At 46.4% G+C, this 13,706-nt stretch overlaps 1 protein-coding gene across 3 annotated transcripts in view; it reads left to right on the top strand.

Annotated features, from left to right (window-relative positions):
• Positions 1 to 13,706, top strand: part of SFMBT2 (Scm like with four mbt domains 2) — a 78,140-nt gene that overhangs the window by 17,775 nt on the left and 46,659 nt on the right. For all 3 annotated transcript variants that reach the window (XM_081209921.1, XM_081209922.1, XM_081209920.1), the window contains one exon: positions 2,753 to 2,993. In XM_081209921.1, the coding sequence (XP_081066047.1) occupies positions 2,753 to 2,993 (241 nt within the window). The remainder of the gene's footprint in view (positions 1 to 2,752; positions 2,994 to 13,706) is intronic.

The following is a 13,706-nucleotide window of genomic DNA, read 5'->3' as shown; positions in this document are numbered from 1 at the left end:
GAGCTTTAAAGTCTTACTTTTCAAATGACTGGGATTGATTCTCAGTTAAACATCTGGCAAGTTCAGATGATGACCTTGAGCTCCGTTGAGAATTTGAGAAACTAAAGAAGAAAATTCATATGAATATTGGCCCATTCTGACCTCTTTTCTTAATGGTGACTGCTCCTGCTCCAGAAATTCTGATTGTGCAGATAAAATATAACAGATAGATTTCTACAGGATGGGATATGAGTGTGTGGAAACAGTCCAGATCCAATGATCCCCAGATGGTGGAGATGTCAGGTGCAATCCTGGCACCCAGGCATCTTCTCTTGGTCGCAGGCGGTCGAAAACCAGGTGCAAAATGTGCCTGACACTTGGCTAATTTCGAACACTGCTTGAAAACATGGTGCCTAGTTAGACACTGGAATCCACTCCCATGAGAGGTAGCGATACCCACCAATGCAAATGGCTTTTCAATGTGCACCTCCACAGGCACATACCTCCACATGTGGTGGGAGTGCTCCAAAATCCATTGTGGACAACAGCCACACGAGAAATGTGGAAAATAACTAAGCAAGTATTAGACATCACCCCAGAATTGGCCCTACTAAACATCTTCCAAGACAACAATGCCCATTTACACCACAAAGAACTCATAACCCACCTACTTTCAGCAGCCAGAAACACCATAACCAGACACTGGAGAGACCTGTCAGGAGTAAGCATGGACCAATGGTACCAAATAATATGGGAAACAGCCCTACTAGAAACATTAACTAATAAACTGAAACTGACACGGGGACAAACAGAAGAAGACGCCTTCACCCCGGTATGGCTCCCCTTTATCACATACACAGCCCAACAATGACAAAATCCACCAACAGCATACTAATCAATAAGGCTAACCTGATCCAAAACACCCACCCACCTCACTCACACACGAAAACAAAGATCACCACAGCCAATAACAAACAACCACACCCTAGGCCAACCCCAACCTTTCTCACCACCAAAGGAACACAAGTGAACAGCACAAGCAACGCTGACACCAAGTCCTACATGTTGGGATACTGCCAGGGAGATAAAGTCCATCATGGCCCCAAGCCGTCTGCCGGACGATCCATCGATCTCCCGTAGGCACGCAGTATCAGCTATTAGCGACATGAGTTTCTAGAAAAATAAACTTGCCACATTCTAGAGCTCATGCACACTCTATCAGCAGATAATGCACAGCCAAAAGTTGCACGCAGGAGAGCATTATTTACAAGCTTTATTCAGCGTTGATCAGAACAGAGAAAGACATGACTGCCTGCGACAGTGTCTCCGACAGAGAGAGAAACGAAAGCAATAGCAAACATAAGCATCCTGTGAACAGGACATGCGCAGACTCTGACTCACAAAGCCTGCTCCCTTTTAAGGTGGAACGGAAATATCCTAACACTACATACATTAAGCATAAGAGAAACATTGCCACCCGACCCCACCCCCACCCATCTTCCCTCCCTCCACCCCCTTTTTTCCCCTCCCCCTAATGTCTCAACAAATGAAATGGATTTGTAAAATGTTACATGGAAAAAATACGAGAGACATTACACTTACTTCTGTAAAACAAGAAAATCTTCAGTGTGTTAGACAAATTCACGGAGGATAAGGCTATGTTCTAGCACCGCTGCCAGAGGCAGTATTTTTCTGAATACCGGTTATTCAGAGTGCACCTGAGAATGCTGTTGCTCTCAGGTCTTGCTTGTGGGAAGCCCACAGGCCTATGGTTAACTACTGTGAGAAGGGACGCGGGTGGCGCTGTGGTCTAAACCACTGAGCCTCTTGGGTTTGCCTATCGGAAGGTTGGAAGGTTGGTGGTTCGAATCCCCGCAATGGGGGGAGCTCCCATTGCTCGGTCCCAGCTCCTGCCAACCTAGCAGTTTGAAAGCACACCAGTGCAAGTAGATAAATAGATGTACCACTGCAGCAGGAAGCAAAACAGCGTCAGACAGTACTAGGTCTAGAAACATTTAGACCTGCACATTTGTAAAGGCTGTTCTAATAATAATAACAATAATAGTAATAATAATAATAATAATAGTGATAAAAAAATTATTTATACCCTGCCTTCCCTGGCCAGAACCGGGCTCAGAGCGGCTAACACCAGTAAAATTACAATAGAAACATAATAGGGGGAAAACAAAACAAAACAAAAACCCAATTTAAAATACAGGTTAAAATGCTATTTAAAAAGCAGCCTCATTTTAAAAGTAGCCCATAAATTAAAACCGTAAGGGGAGGGAAGACTGAGTCCGAACCAAAGGCCAGGCGGAACAGCTCTGTCTCGCAGGCCCTTCGGAAAGATGTCAAGTCCCGCAGGGCCCTAGTCTCTTGTGGCAGAGCGTCCCACCATGTCGGGGCCAGTACTGAAAAGGCCCTGGCCCTAGTTGAGACCAACCTAACCACCTTGCGACCTGGGACCTCCAAAATGTTGTCATTTGTGGACCTTAAGGTCCTCCGCGAGGCATACCAGGAGAGGCGGTCCCGTAGGTACAAGGGTCCTAGGCCGCACAGGGCTTTAAAACCAGCACCTTAAACTTGACCCTGTACTCCACCGGGAGCCAGTGCAGCTGGTAAAGCACTGGATGAATGTGATCCCGCAGCAAGGACCCCGTAAGGAGCCTCGCCACGGCATTCTGCTCCTGCTGGAGTTCTAGAGGAATTGTATCTTGCTTCCTTCTTGTTCCTTAAGCTAAAGCAACCCTGTTTCTTTCTCCTTTTGGGGAAGGTGGAAGTCAGCCTCCAGAGCAGTTTCCAGCCTGGCATGAAGCTAGAGGTGGCCAACAAACACAACCCAGAGACCTACTGGGTGGCAACTATCATCACCACATGCGGGCAGCTCTTGCTGCTGCGTTACTGCGGCTACGAAGACGACCGCAGAGCTGATTTCTGGTGCGATGTGATGACAGCCGATCTCCACCCTGTGGGTTGGTGCACCCAGAACAACAAAGTTCTCATGCCTCCCAATGGTAAGTAAGTCTGGCATCTTGATACTTATATGTTGGCCAAGATCTTCCGCTTAGTATTCTAGGGATGCGTTGTGCCTCTGCCAGTGTGGTGTAGTGGTTAAGAGCGGTAGTCTCGTAATCTGGGGAACTGGGTTCGCGTCTCCGCTCTGCCACACGCAGCTGCTGGATGACCTTGGGCCAGTCATACTTCTCTGAAGTCTCTCAGCCCCACTCACCTCACAGAGTGTTTGTTGTGGGGGAGGAAGGGAAAGGAGAATGTTAGCTGCTTTGAGACTTCTTAAAGGGAGTGAAAGGCGGGATATCAAATCCAAACTCTTCTTCTTCTTCTTCTGCCTGCAAATTTTGATCACCGGCAAGCTACATCGGGCTGAAACGAACTGCCACCGCAAAAATAACTTCAGTGTAGAAGGGCCATAGCTTAGGATTGCTGTAGGGGTGGAGGAGAAATGTGATTAATTCATTCATTTATTGAACGGTGAGCTCCCATTGCTCAGTCCCTGCTCCTGCCAACCTAGCAGTTAGAAAGCACATCAAAGTTCCCTATCCCTGCACTAGCACTCTGTTCTTGGCTTGTCAACAGTGTGGTGTAGTGGTTAGAGTGTTGTACTCTGACCAGGGATTCCAGGGTTCAAATCTTCCCTCAGCCATGAAGCTCTCTGGACCAGCCATAGTCTCTGCCCAACCTGCCCCACAGTTGTGGGGAAGACAACATGGGGTGCAGAGGAATCATGTAGGTTGGTGAGAGCATGGTGCTGATAACGTCAAAGTTGCAGGTTCGATTCCTGTATAAGACATCTGCGTATTCCTGCATTGCAAGGGGGTTAGACTAGAAGTCTGGGTTTCCCAAACTTGGGACTCCAACTGTTTTTGGACTACAATTCCCATCATCCCTGCCCACTGGTCTTGCTAGCTACAGATGATGGGAGTTGTAGTCCAAAAACAGCTGGGGACCCAAGTTTGGGAAACCTTGGATTAGATGATCCTCAGGGTCTCAACTCTACAGTTCTACATCCACCAGTTTGAGCACCTTGGAAGAAACGTAGGATCTGAACGACATGATAAATAAATTCCCATCATAGGTGGCAAATGCCCAAGACATTTTGCTCTTCTGGGCAAGGACTGGATGGTGCCCCATCCATATTCTGCATACAGAATCCAACTGGAATGAAAAGCTGCCTCACTTTGCCCAGTGATAGAGCCGGCCCTGGGCATGGGCTTGCCATAGCTTACGAGCTTCGTGGTAAACAACCAGAGGAATATAGGAAGTTTCCTTCTACCAGTTAAGACCATTGGTCTATCTACCTCAGTAGATAGCATGCCAGAGTGGTGCATGCTCTGGTTATCTCCCGCTTGGACTACTGCAATGCGCTCTACGTGGGGCTACCTTTGAAGGTGACCCGGAAACTACAACTAATCCAGAATGCAGCAGCTAGACTGGTGACTGGGAGTGGCCGCCGAGACCACATAATACCAGTCCTGAGAGACCTACATTGGCTCCCAGTACGTTTCTGAGCACAATTCAAAGTGTTGGTGCTGACCTCTAAAGCCCTAAACAGCCTCGGCCCAGTATACCTGAAGGAGCGTCTCCACCCCCATCATTCTACCCGGACACTGAGGTTCAGCGCCGAGGGCCTTCTGGTGGTTCCCTCACTGCGAGAAGCCAAGTTACAGGGAACCAGGCAGAGGGCCTTCTCGGTAGTAATAAATTAATTATTATTAATTTTTGGAAGCTGTCCAGAGTGGCTGGGGGAGCCCAGCCAGATGGGCGGGGCATAAATAATTTATTATTATTATTATTATTATTGTTGTTGTTGTTGTTGTTGTTGTTGTTGTTGTTATTGTTATTATTGTTATTGTTGTTGTTATTATTGTTATTATTGTTATTATTGTTATTGTTATTATTATTGGCAACTCTGACTGGCAGCGGCTCTCCAAGGTTTCTGACAGGGAGTTTTTCCCAATCCTGCCTGGAGATGGCGGGGATTGAATTGGGGACGTTCTGCATGCAAGGCAGACGCTCTGTCGCTGAGCTCAGGCCCCCAGCCCTGCTTCATCGAAAGAAATTTGACTGTCCTATGCAACAACTTCCAAATAATTTGCGAGCAGACCAGGCAAGAAGTGGTGTGAAATGCCCGGACTTCATCCAAACAGCAGGCGCCAAATGAACGGCATGTAATGACTTCTAAGTAATATTGTGGCTGCAGCCAAATACCGAGTGAAAATTTATGGAAGATTTAATGAATGAATATTTTGCGCCCGTTCAGTTCTTCTCGGGTAGTAAATGATTTAGCAGTGTACAAAGGAGCCACCTTCAGGGTTTGTTTAGGTTTTTAAATTGAATTAATTTAATCAACTTCTTCAGTCAGGCTTGATATTGGATTCTTTCTGCATGCTGTACTGTATTTAAAGATTGTTGGGGACTCTCCGCCCCCTTCTCCTCTTTCAGATTAAATAATAATAATATGGATTTATTTTCATTTATTTTTTTGGTTAGAAAGCTTGGAAGAATTTGTTTCTCTAATTGTTTTTCCATAAGCTAAGTTACTGATTTTGGAGATCAGTTGCTGTGTTTTTTTTGGGGGGGGGTGAGCTGAATCTGCTGAGGATATTGATTAGATCATGTTGACTAAAAGACAACAACAGCTTTTTTACATTGGGGGGGGAGCAGCATATAAATCAAAATAATGATGACAGGGAAATAAAAAGATCCTGGTGCCCAAGAGATATCGGGGTTTGTGCTGAGCTAGCTTCTTGGAGGGAATATTCCAAAAAGCGGTGCCACCACTGAAAAGTCCCTACCTCATCATTGCAGAGCTGAGATGGGGAATTTGCACTCTCTGGGTGGGAGCCTAGTGGTGACTGGTGCCCTTTTAAAGTAGGACGCGGGTGGCGCTGTGGGTTAAACCACAGAGCCTAGGACTTGCCGATCAGAAGGTCATGGTTCGAATCCCCGCGATGGGGTGAGTTCCCGTTGCTCAGTCTCTGCTCCTGCCAACCTAGCAGTTCGAAAGCATGTCTAAATGCAAGTAGATAAATAGGTACCACTCCGGCAGGAAGGTAAACGGTGTTTCCGTGCGCTGCTCTGGTTAGCCAGAAGCGGCTTTGTCATGCTGGCCACATGAACCGGAAGATGTACGCCGGCTCCCTCGGCCAATAAAGCGAGATGAGTGCTGCAACCCCAGACTCGTCCGCAACTGGACCTAATGGTCAGGGGTCCCTTTACCATTACCTTTAAGGCAGGCAGCAAGGGGATTGGCAGGAAGGCTCTGGGGAGGAAGCACCAAGAGTGAGAGAAGGAGTGAGAGAAAGACCAAGAGTGTCTTGCATTGGAGAAGTACAAGCAGTGAAGTGACATCTTGCAAGTGACCAGTTCAAGCGAGGGGTGGAGGGGACAGGGGGGGAAATCCAGATCTGCAGGATAAAAAGCGAGGTGGAATGCTGGAAGATCCATGGCAGATGAACTCAAGTACACGCAGAACACAGTGTTAACCATCAACATGGAAAATTTTGAAATAGTTTTTTTAAAAGAATTTTTTTATTCGGGCTTATAGAAAAAGAGGCAAAACTTAATATCAAATATCTTTTCCCTTTTTTTACAAAAAAAGGCTTTGATCTAAATAATTTTTAAAAAATAAGGGTGGGAGAGGAATGGAGAAAGAGAGAAATAAAGAAAAAGAAGTAGAAAAGAGAGAAAGAAATAAAATCAAGGCAAGAGACATCCGATTTTTCATCTGTCTGCTATATATAAACAATACAGTCCTACCTTGGAAGTCGAACGGAATTCCAAAATATTTGGAAACCAAAGCGTGGCTTCTGATTGGCTGCAGGAAGCTCCTGCAGCCAATCAGAAGCCCCATCGGCTGTCTGGGCTCCGAAAATAGTTTGCAAACCGGAACAGTCACTTCTGGGTTTGCTGCGTTGGGGAGCCGAAACATTAGAGAACTAAGCTGTTCGAAAACCAAGGTATGAATGTACAGTGGTACCTCGGGTTACATACGCTTCAGGTTACATACGCTTCAGGTTACAGATTCCGCTAACCCAGAAATAGTGCTTCAGGTTAAGAACTTTGCTTCAGGATGAGAACAGAAATTGCGCAGCGGTGGCAGCGGGAGGCCCCATTAGCTAAAGTGGTGCTTCAGGTTAAGAACAGTTTCAGGTTAAAAACGGACCTCCGGAACGAATTCAGTTCTTAACCCGAGGTACCACTGTATTCACTTCACCCACTCCAATATAACACCCAACAAAGCCACTTCAGTCCTCAAATCCAAATGTCATCATTTCAAATTCTTAAATTCTTAAAGATTCTTAAAGGTAGAAGAAAGTGAAGGGTTGGGACAGAAAGAGAGGGAGCTCTGCAGTCCTCACTATGCTTCAAACTTTGCCCACCAATTTTGGTTTAGGATCTGTTCCCTCCATTGGCTACTGATGCGACGCTTCCTGTGGGTAAGCAACAACCCTTTCCCCACCGCAAGGGTGGTAGACTTTACTGAGCTACAGAGGCCATTGGTCTGACTCTGTATTTGACAGCTTCCTGCGCAGGCCTGAACTCGTTTAATGAACACGGTTGGCAGTCCCTTGGAGCACTGCGTGCGCCGATCTCCTCCTCGTGAAAAACATCCTTTCTTTTTTGAAACGGCATCATCATGGCAGGCTGTGCCTGTCGTAAAAAATAAGGAGGCTCAGATTTATGGGACGCTCGGAATGAATAACCGCCGCTCTGGGAGGCAGTGAAACCGTTTTAATGAAATGACCCTGCACTATATGAAAATATCCACTCACCAACACCGCCTTTATGACAGCTGGGAAGTTGATTTTGGGAGGAAACAAAGGGAGATGAAGAGGATTTATTGTGCCCTGCATGGTGCAACATACATATCAATTATACGAGGGGAGACGGGGGATTATTTAATAGACATAAATAAATGCTATGGGATGCGGGTGGCGCTGTGGGTTAAACCACAGAGCCTAGGGATTGCCGATCAGAAGGTCAGTGGTTCAAATCCCCACAACGGGGTGAGCTCCCGTTGCTCGGTCCCTGCTCCTGCCAACCTAGCAGTTCAAAAGCACGTCAAAGTGCAAGTAGATAAATAGGTACCACTCTGGCGGGAAGGTAAACGGCGTTTCTGTGAGCTGCTCTGGTTCGCCAGAAGTGGCTTAGTCCTGCAGGCCACATGACCCGGAAGCTGTACGCAGGCTCCCTCAGCCAATAAAGCGAGATGAGTGCCGCAACCCCAGAGTCGGTCACATCAGGGGACCCTTTACCTTTACCTTTACCTAAATAAATGCTACTCCGCGGCATGAGGAAAGGAAATAAAGGTCTCTGCCTCAAACAGCTTACAATCTCAAGCTTGAAGAAAGTATAGAGGACATGGCAACAGGGAGTTGAAGACTGATGCACCCACATCTGATATCTAAGGAGGGGGTATCACCCCCCAATACCTTAACTTGTAACTATTTAGGGCCTGGAAGCACCAATAAATCTTTGGCTGTGTGCTCTCCCAAGACCACATTCCCAGCATGTTTGCACTTCTGTCTCAGCGACGTCTACGCTGGCTTGGTTCTAAACCACTGAGCCTCTTGGGCTTGCGGATCGGAAGGTCGGCGATTCGAATCCCCACGATGGGGTGAGCTCCCGTTGCTCAGTCCCAGCTCCTGCCAACCTAGCAGTTCAAAAGCAGGCCAGCGCAAGTAGATAAATAGGTACCGCTCCGGCGGGAAGGAAAACAGCATTTCCATGCGCTGCTCTGGTTTCAGTGTTCTGTTGCACTAGAAGCGGCTCAGTCCTGCCGGCCACATGACCCGGAAAGCTGTCTGTTGCCAAACGCCGGCTCCCTCGGCCTGAAAGCGAGATGAGCGCTGCAACCCCATAGTCGCCTTGGACTGGACTTAACCGTCCAGGGGTCTTTTAACCTGTCCACAGAATGGTTCCGCTCCTTCCTCCTGGGCCGTGTTCAGAAAGTGGTGGTGGGGGATGAGTGTTCAGACCCCTGGGCTCTCACTTGTGGGGTGCCTCAGGGTTCTGTCCTCTCCCCCATGCTTTTTAACATCTACATGCAGCTGCTGGGAGAGATCATCGGGGTTTGGGCTGGGTGTTCATCAGTATGCGGATGATACCCAGCTCTACCTCTCTTTCAAATCAGAACCAGTGAAGGCAGTGACGGTCCTGTGTGAGTGTCTGGAAGCGGTTGAAGGATGGATGGCAGCTAACAGATTGAGATTGAATCCTGACAAGACAGAAGTACTGTTTCTGGGGGACAGGAGGTCTTGAATGGGGTAACTGTGCCCCTGAAGGACCAGGTGCGCAGCCTGGGAGTCATTTTGGACTCACAGCTGTCCATGGAGGCACAGGTTAAATCCGTGTCCAGGGCAGCTGTGTACCAACTCCATCTGGTACGCAGGCTGAGACCCTATCTGCCTGCGGACTTCCTCGCCAGAGTGGTGCATGCTGTGATTATCTCCCGCTTGGACTACTGCAATGTGCTCTACGTGGGGCTACCTTTGAAGGTGACCCGGAAACTACAACTAATCCAGAACGCAGCAGCCAGACTGGTGACTGGGAGCGGCTGCCAAGACCATATAACACCGGTCTTGAAAGACCTACATTGGCTCCCAGTACGTTTCCGAGCACAATTCAAAGTGTTGGTGCTGACCTTTAAAGCCCTAAACAGCCTTGGTCCTGTATACCTAAAGGAGCGTCTCCACCCCCATCATCCTGCCCGGACACTGAGGTCCAGCGCTGAGGGCCTTCTGGCGGTTCCCTCACTGCGAGAAGCCAAGTTACAGGGAACCAGGCAGAGGGCCTTCTCGGTAGTGGCGCCCTCCCTGTGGAACGCCCTCCCACCAGATTTCAAAGAGAACAACTACTAGACTTTTAGAAGACATCTGAAGGCAGCCTTGTTTATGTGGTACGACAAGGTAAAGTTTCATAAACTGTTTAAAAGCCATATTGTCAGGAAAGCTCTATTTATTGTCTGGACCAAATATAAGGACTTACTTGAAAATAAGACCCCGAGGTGGTTATCACCGACGGAGGCTAAAGCCATTAAACTACGTAATATGGAGAGTGGCTGGGCAAAATACTGTGAATTAATAGAAAGAGATGGTGATACTTGGAGGTTGCAGAGCTTTGAAAAATTGAAGGGAAAGGTGCGAGACTGGTTTCATTATGCCCAAATTCTAGAGGTGTTTAAAAAGGATAAAAAAATTGGTTTCCAGGTGGAAAAATCAAAACTAGAGACAGAACTACTTGAACCTAAGACGAAAGTGCTTTCAAGAATGTATAACTTGTTGCTTAAATGGAATACTCAAGATGAGACAGTTAAATCAGCTATGATAAAATGGGCACAGGACATTGGGTACAACATTATGTCTGAAGACTGGGAAAGGTTATGGACCACCGGTATGAAATTCACGGCATGTAGTGCCTTAAAAGAAAACATTATGAAAATGGTATACAGGTGGTACATGACCCCAGTCAAACTTGCAAAGATATACCATCTGTCTGACAATAAATGTTGGAAATGTAAGGAGGCTGAAGGAACATTCTTTCACCTCTGGTGGACATGCCCGAGGGTGAAGGTTTTTTGGGAAATGATTTATAATGAGTTGAAAAAGGTGTTTAAGTACACCTTCCATAAGAAACCAGAGGCCTTCCTCCTGGGCATTGTGGGCCAGAGAGTGTCAAAGAAAGATAGAACTTTCTTTTTATATGCTACTACAGCAGCAAGAATCCTTATAGCTAAACATTGGAAGGCACAGGAGTTGCCCACGCTGGAAGAGTGGCATTCGCAGCTGATGGACTACATGGAATTAGCCGAAATGACCGGCAGAATCCGAGATCTGGGAGAAGAGGCAGTGGAAGAGGATTGGAAAAAATTTAAGGACTATTTACAAAAACATTATAAGTTATATGAATGTTGAGAATTTGCTAAGTCTCTGGGAAAAACATGCTTCAGCATTGAGATTTATAAATGATGGAAATTAAGTTATGATTTTGAAAAGTATAAATTACAGATTATATAACTAAATGAAAGTACAAAAACACATAAAATAAGGTATCAATTTGCTGTTTATTTCTATTGTAAAGAAAGCAGGGGATGGAAGATCTGGGGAAGTCCAGTTGATTATGAAAATAGATCTGGAAAAGTGAACTTTCTTTTATAATTTCTTCTTTTTTCTGTAAAAACGCTTTTGTTGTGTTGTTGACGATCTTTTCTGACCTTGGAAAAAAAGCAATAAAAAATTATTAAAAAAAAAAAATGAAGGCAGCCTTGTTTAGTGAAGCTTTTAATGTTTGATGCATTACTGTATTTTAATATTTTGTTGGAAGCCGCCCAGAGTGGCTGGGTATAAATAAATTGTTGTTGTTGTTGTTGTTGTTGTTGTTGTTGTTGTTGTTGTTGTTGTTGTTATTATTATTAAAGCTGCTAGCTGGCAATGTTCCTTCTCCTTCCTGCCCCAAGCAGCCCAGATCAGGCTTGGCGAAGTTCGAAGCCCCAACAAAAATTCATTCCAGGCGGCAAATGTTGCTCTAATGAACTTAACTATTGACCTTTGATACACAGAAGTAAGCAGCCTAACTAGACAAGGCTCAGAGGCAACGGGGAGAGCAAGCCTTAAGTCTGTAGGGGGAAAGAAGGTCCCATTTATCTGCGTGAACCTTTCAGCTAATGCAGCACTTTATTTCCATGGCCATAAAATTGCTAATTCCTCTGGAGACGCTATTCAAAGATAGCATTGTGTAAAACCGTATGGTTAGTTATTATTTTAATTTTTTTCTTTTTTCTTTTTCAAGGCAAGTCACCTTTGCATTTCCCCCCACCCCCCTAGTTTAAATAGATTTACACAAAGCTCTAAAAGCAGAAATGTAATAAGCAATACATGTTCCGGATAAGGTGAGTTTAATCACAGAGGCGCTGATAGACCGAAAGAGTGTCTGGAATAAAGCACTGCTCTGTTAACAGGGCAGAAATTCTGCATATTTACCGTATTTTTTGCTCTATAAGACTCACTTTTTCCCTCCTAAAAAGTAGGGGGAAATATGTGTGCCTCTTATGGAGTGAATGCAGGCTGCACTGCTATCCCAGAAGCCAGAACTGCAAGAGGGATTGCTGCTTTCACTGCGCAGCAATCCCTCTTGGTATTCTGGCTTCTGAGATTCAGAATATTTTTTTTCTTGTTTTCCCCCTCCAAAAACTAGGTGCGTCTTGTGGTCTGGTGCGTCTTATAGAGCGAAAAATACGGTATATACTATGCCTGGCCAATTTGAAGGCCTCATACTGTCTACCAATCAGAAGGGCCAATGTTGCAGGCCCCCATTCCCCCCCCCCCATGTAGTCAAAGAGGGCCCAGAGGTCTGAGTGCAGGTGCAGGGATGTGATTGAATATTTTTGTTGCCCTAAAAATGAGGGATGGAGAAGCCATGAATCTTCAGGCATTGTTGGACTCCAACTCCCATCAGCCTCAGCCAGCATGAGCAATGGTCAGGGATGATGGGAGTTGTAGTCCAGCAACACCTGGACAAGAGCAGAGTATAACCTGCCGAGAAAATAACAGTTCGTCTTCCTGAGATCAGGCCTTTATGGGGGGGGTGAGTCTCAGGGGCATAGAAAGTCACCTTTATACGGAGTCAAACCATTGGTCCATATTGCTCAATAGTATCAGTTCCATAAGTCACACATTCCATGTCTAGTTCTGGACATAGATGTCAACTTTCCCCCCTTTTTAAAGGGAAATTCCCTTATTCCGAATAGGATTCCTCGCAAGAAAAGGGAAAGTTGACAGCTGTGGTTCTGGGCCCCACAATTTAAGAAGGGTGTCGACAAGCTGGAAAGTGTGCAAAGGAGGGTGACCAAGATGATCAAGGGCAGGGGTAGGCAAACTAAGGCCCAATCGCCTTCTCAATCCGGCCCGCGGATGGTCCAGGAATCAGTGTGTTTTTGCATGAGTAGAATGTGTCCTTTTATTTAAAATGCATCTCTGGGCTATTTGTGGGGCCTGCCTGGTGTTTTTACATGAGTAGAATAAGTGCTTTGATTTAAAATACATCTCTGGGTTATTTGTGGGGCATAGGAATTCGTTCATATATTTTTTTCAAAATATGGTCCGGCCCCACACAAGGTCTGAGGGACCGGCCCACAACTGAAAAAGGCTGCTGACCGCCAATCAAGGGTCTGGAAACCATGCCTTATGAGGAATGGTCGAGGGAGCTGGGTGTGTTTAGCTTGGAAAAGAGGAGACTGAGAAGAGATAGGAGAGCCATCTTCAGATATCCCACACGGAAGAGGGAGCAAGCCTGTTTTCTCCTGCTCTGGAGGGTAGGACTCGAACCCATAGCTGCAAGTTACAACAAGGGAGATTCCGACTCAACATCGGGGATAACTTTAGCTGTTTGACAGTGGGGAGATGGTGGACTCTCCTTCCTTGGAGGTTTTTAAGCAGAGGTTGGGTGGCCATCTGTCATGGATGCTTGAGCTGAGATTCCTGCGTTTCAGGGGGTTGGACTAGATGACCCCTGGGTCCCTTCCAACTCCACCTATGTTCCTATGAATGGTTCCTGCTGTTGCACTTCTAGCAAGCCAGGCAAAGGGTGCAGCTCTGCCCTGCCCCACCTGTTTCTGACCTCCCTGCCTTCTTTTGCCCTACCAATGGACACCAGCCACCACCCTAAATTAACTGATGCTCTTCCCTGGTTGGAGCGAGAGTATCTTAGCG

Source organism: Podarcis bocagei (genome assembly GCF_964188305.1).
Source record: "Podarcis bocagei genome assembly, chromosome: 10".
In the NCBI taxonomy this organism is placed as follows: Eukaryota; Metazoa; Chordata; class Lepidosauria; order Squamata; family Lacertidae; genus Podarcis; species Podarcis bocagei.
The sequence above is the reverse complement of the archived record's forward strand: the minus strand, read 5'-3'. Positions and strand labels throughout refer to the sequence as shown.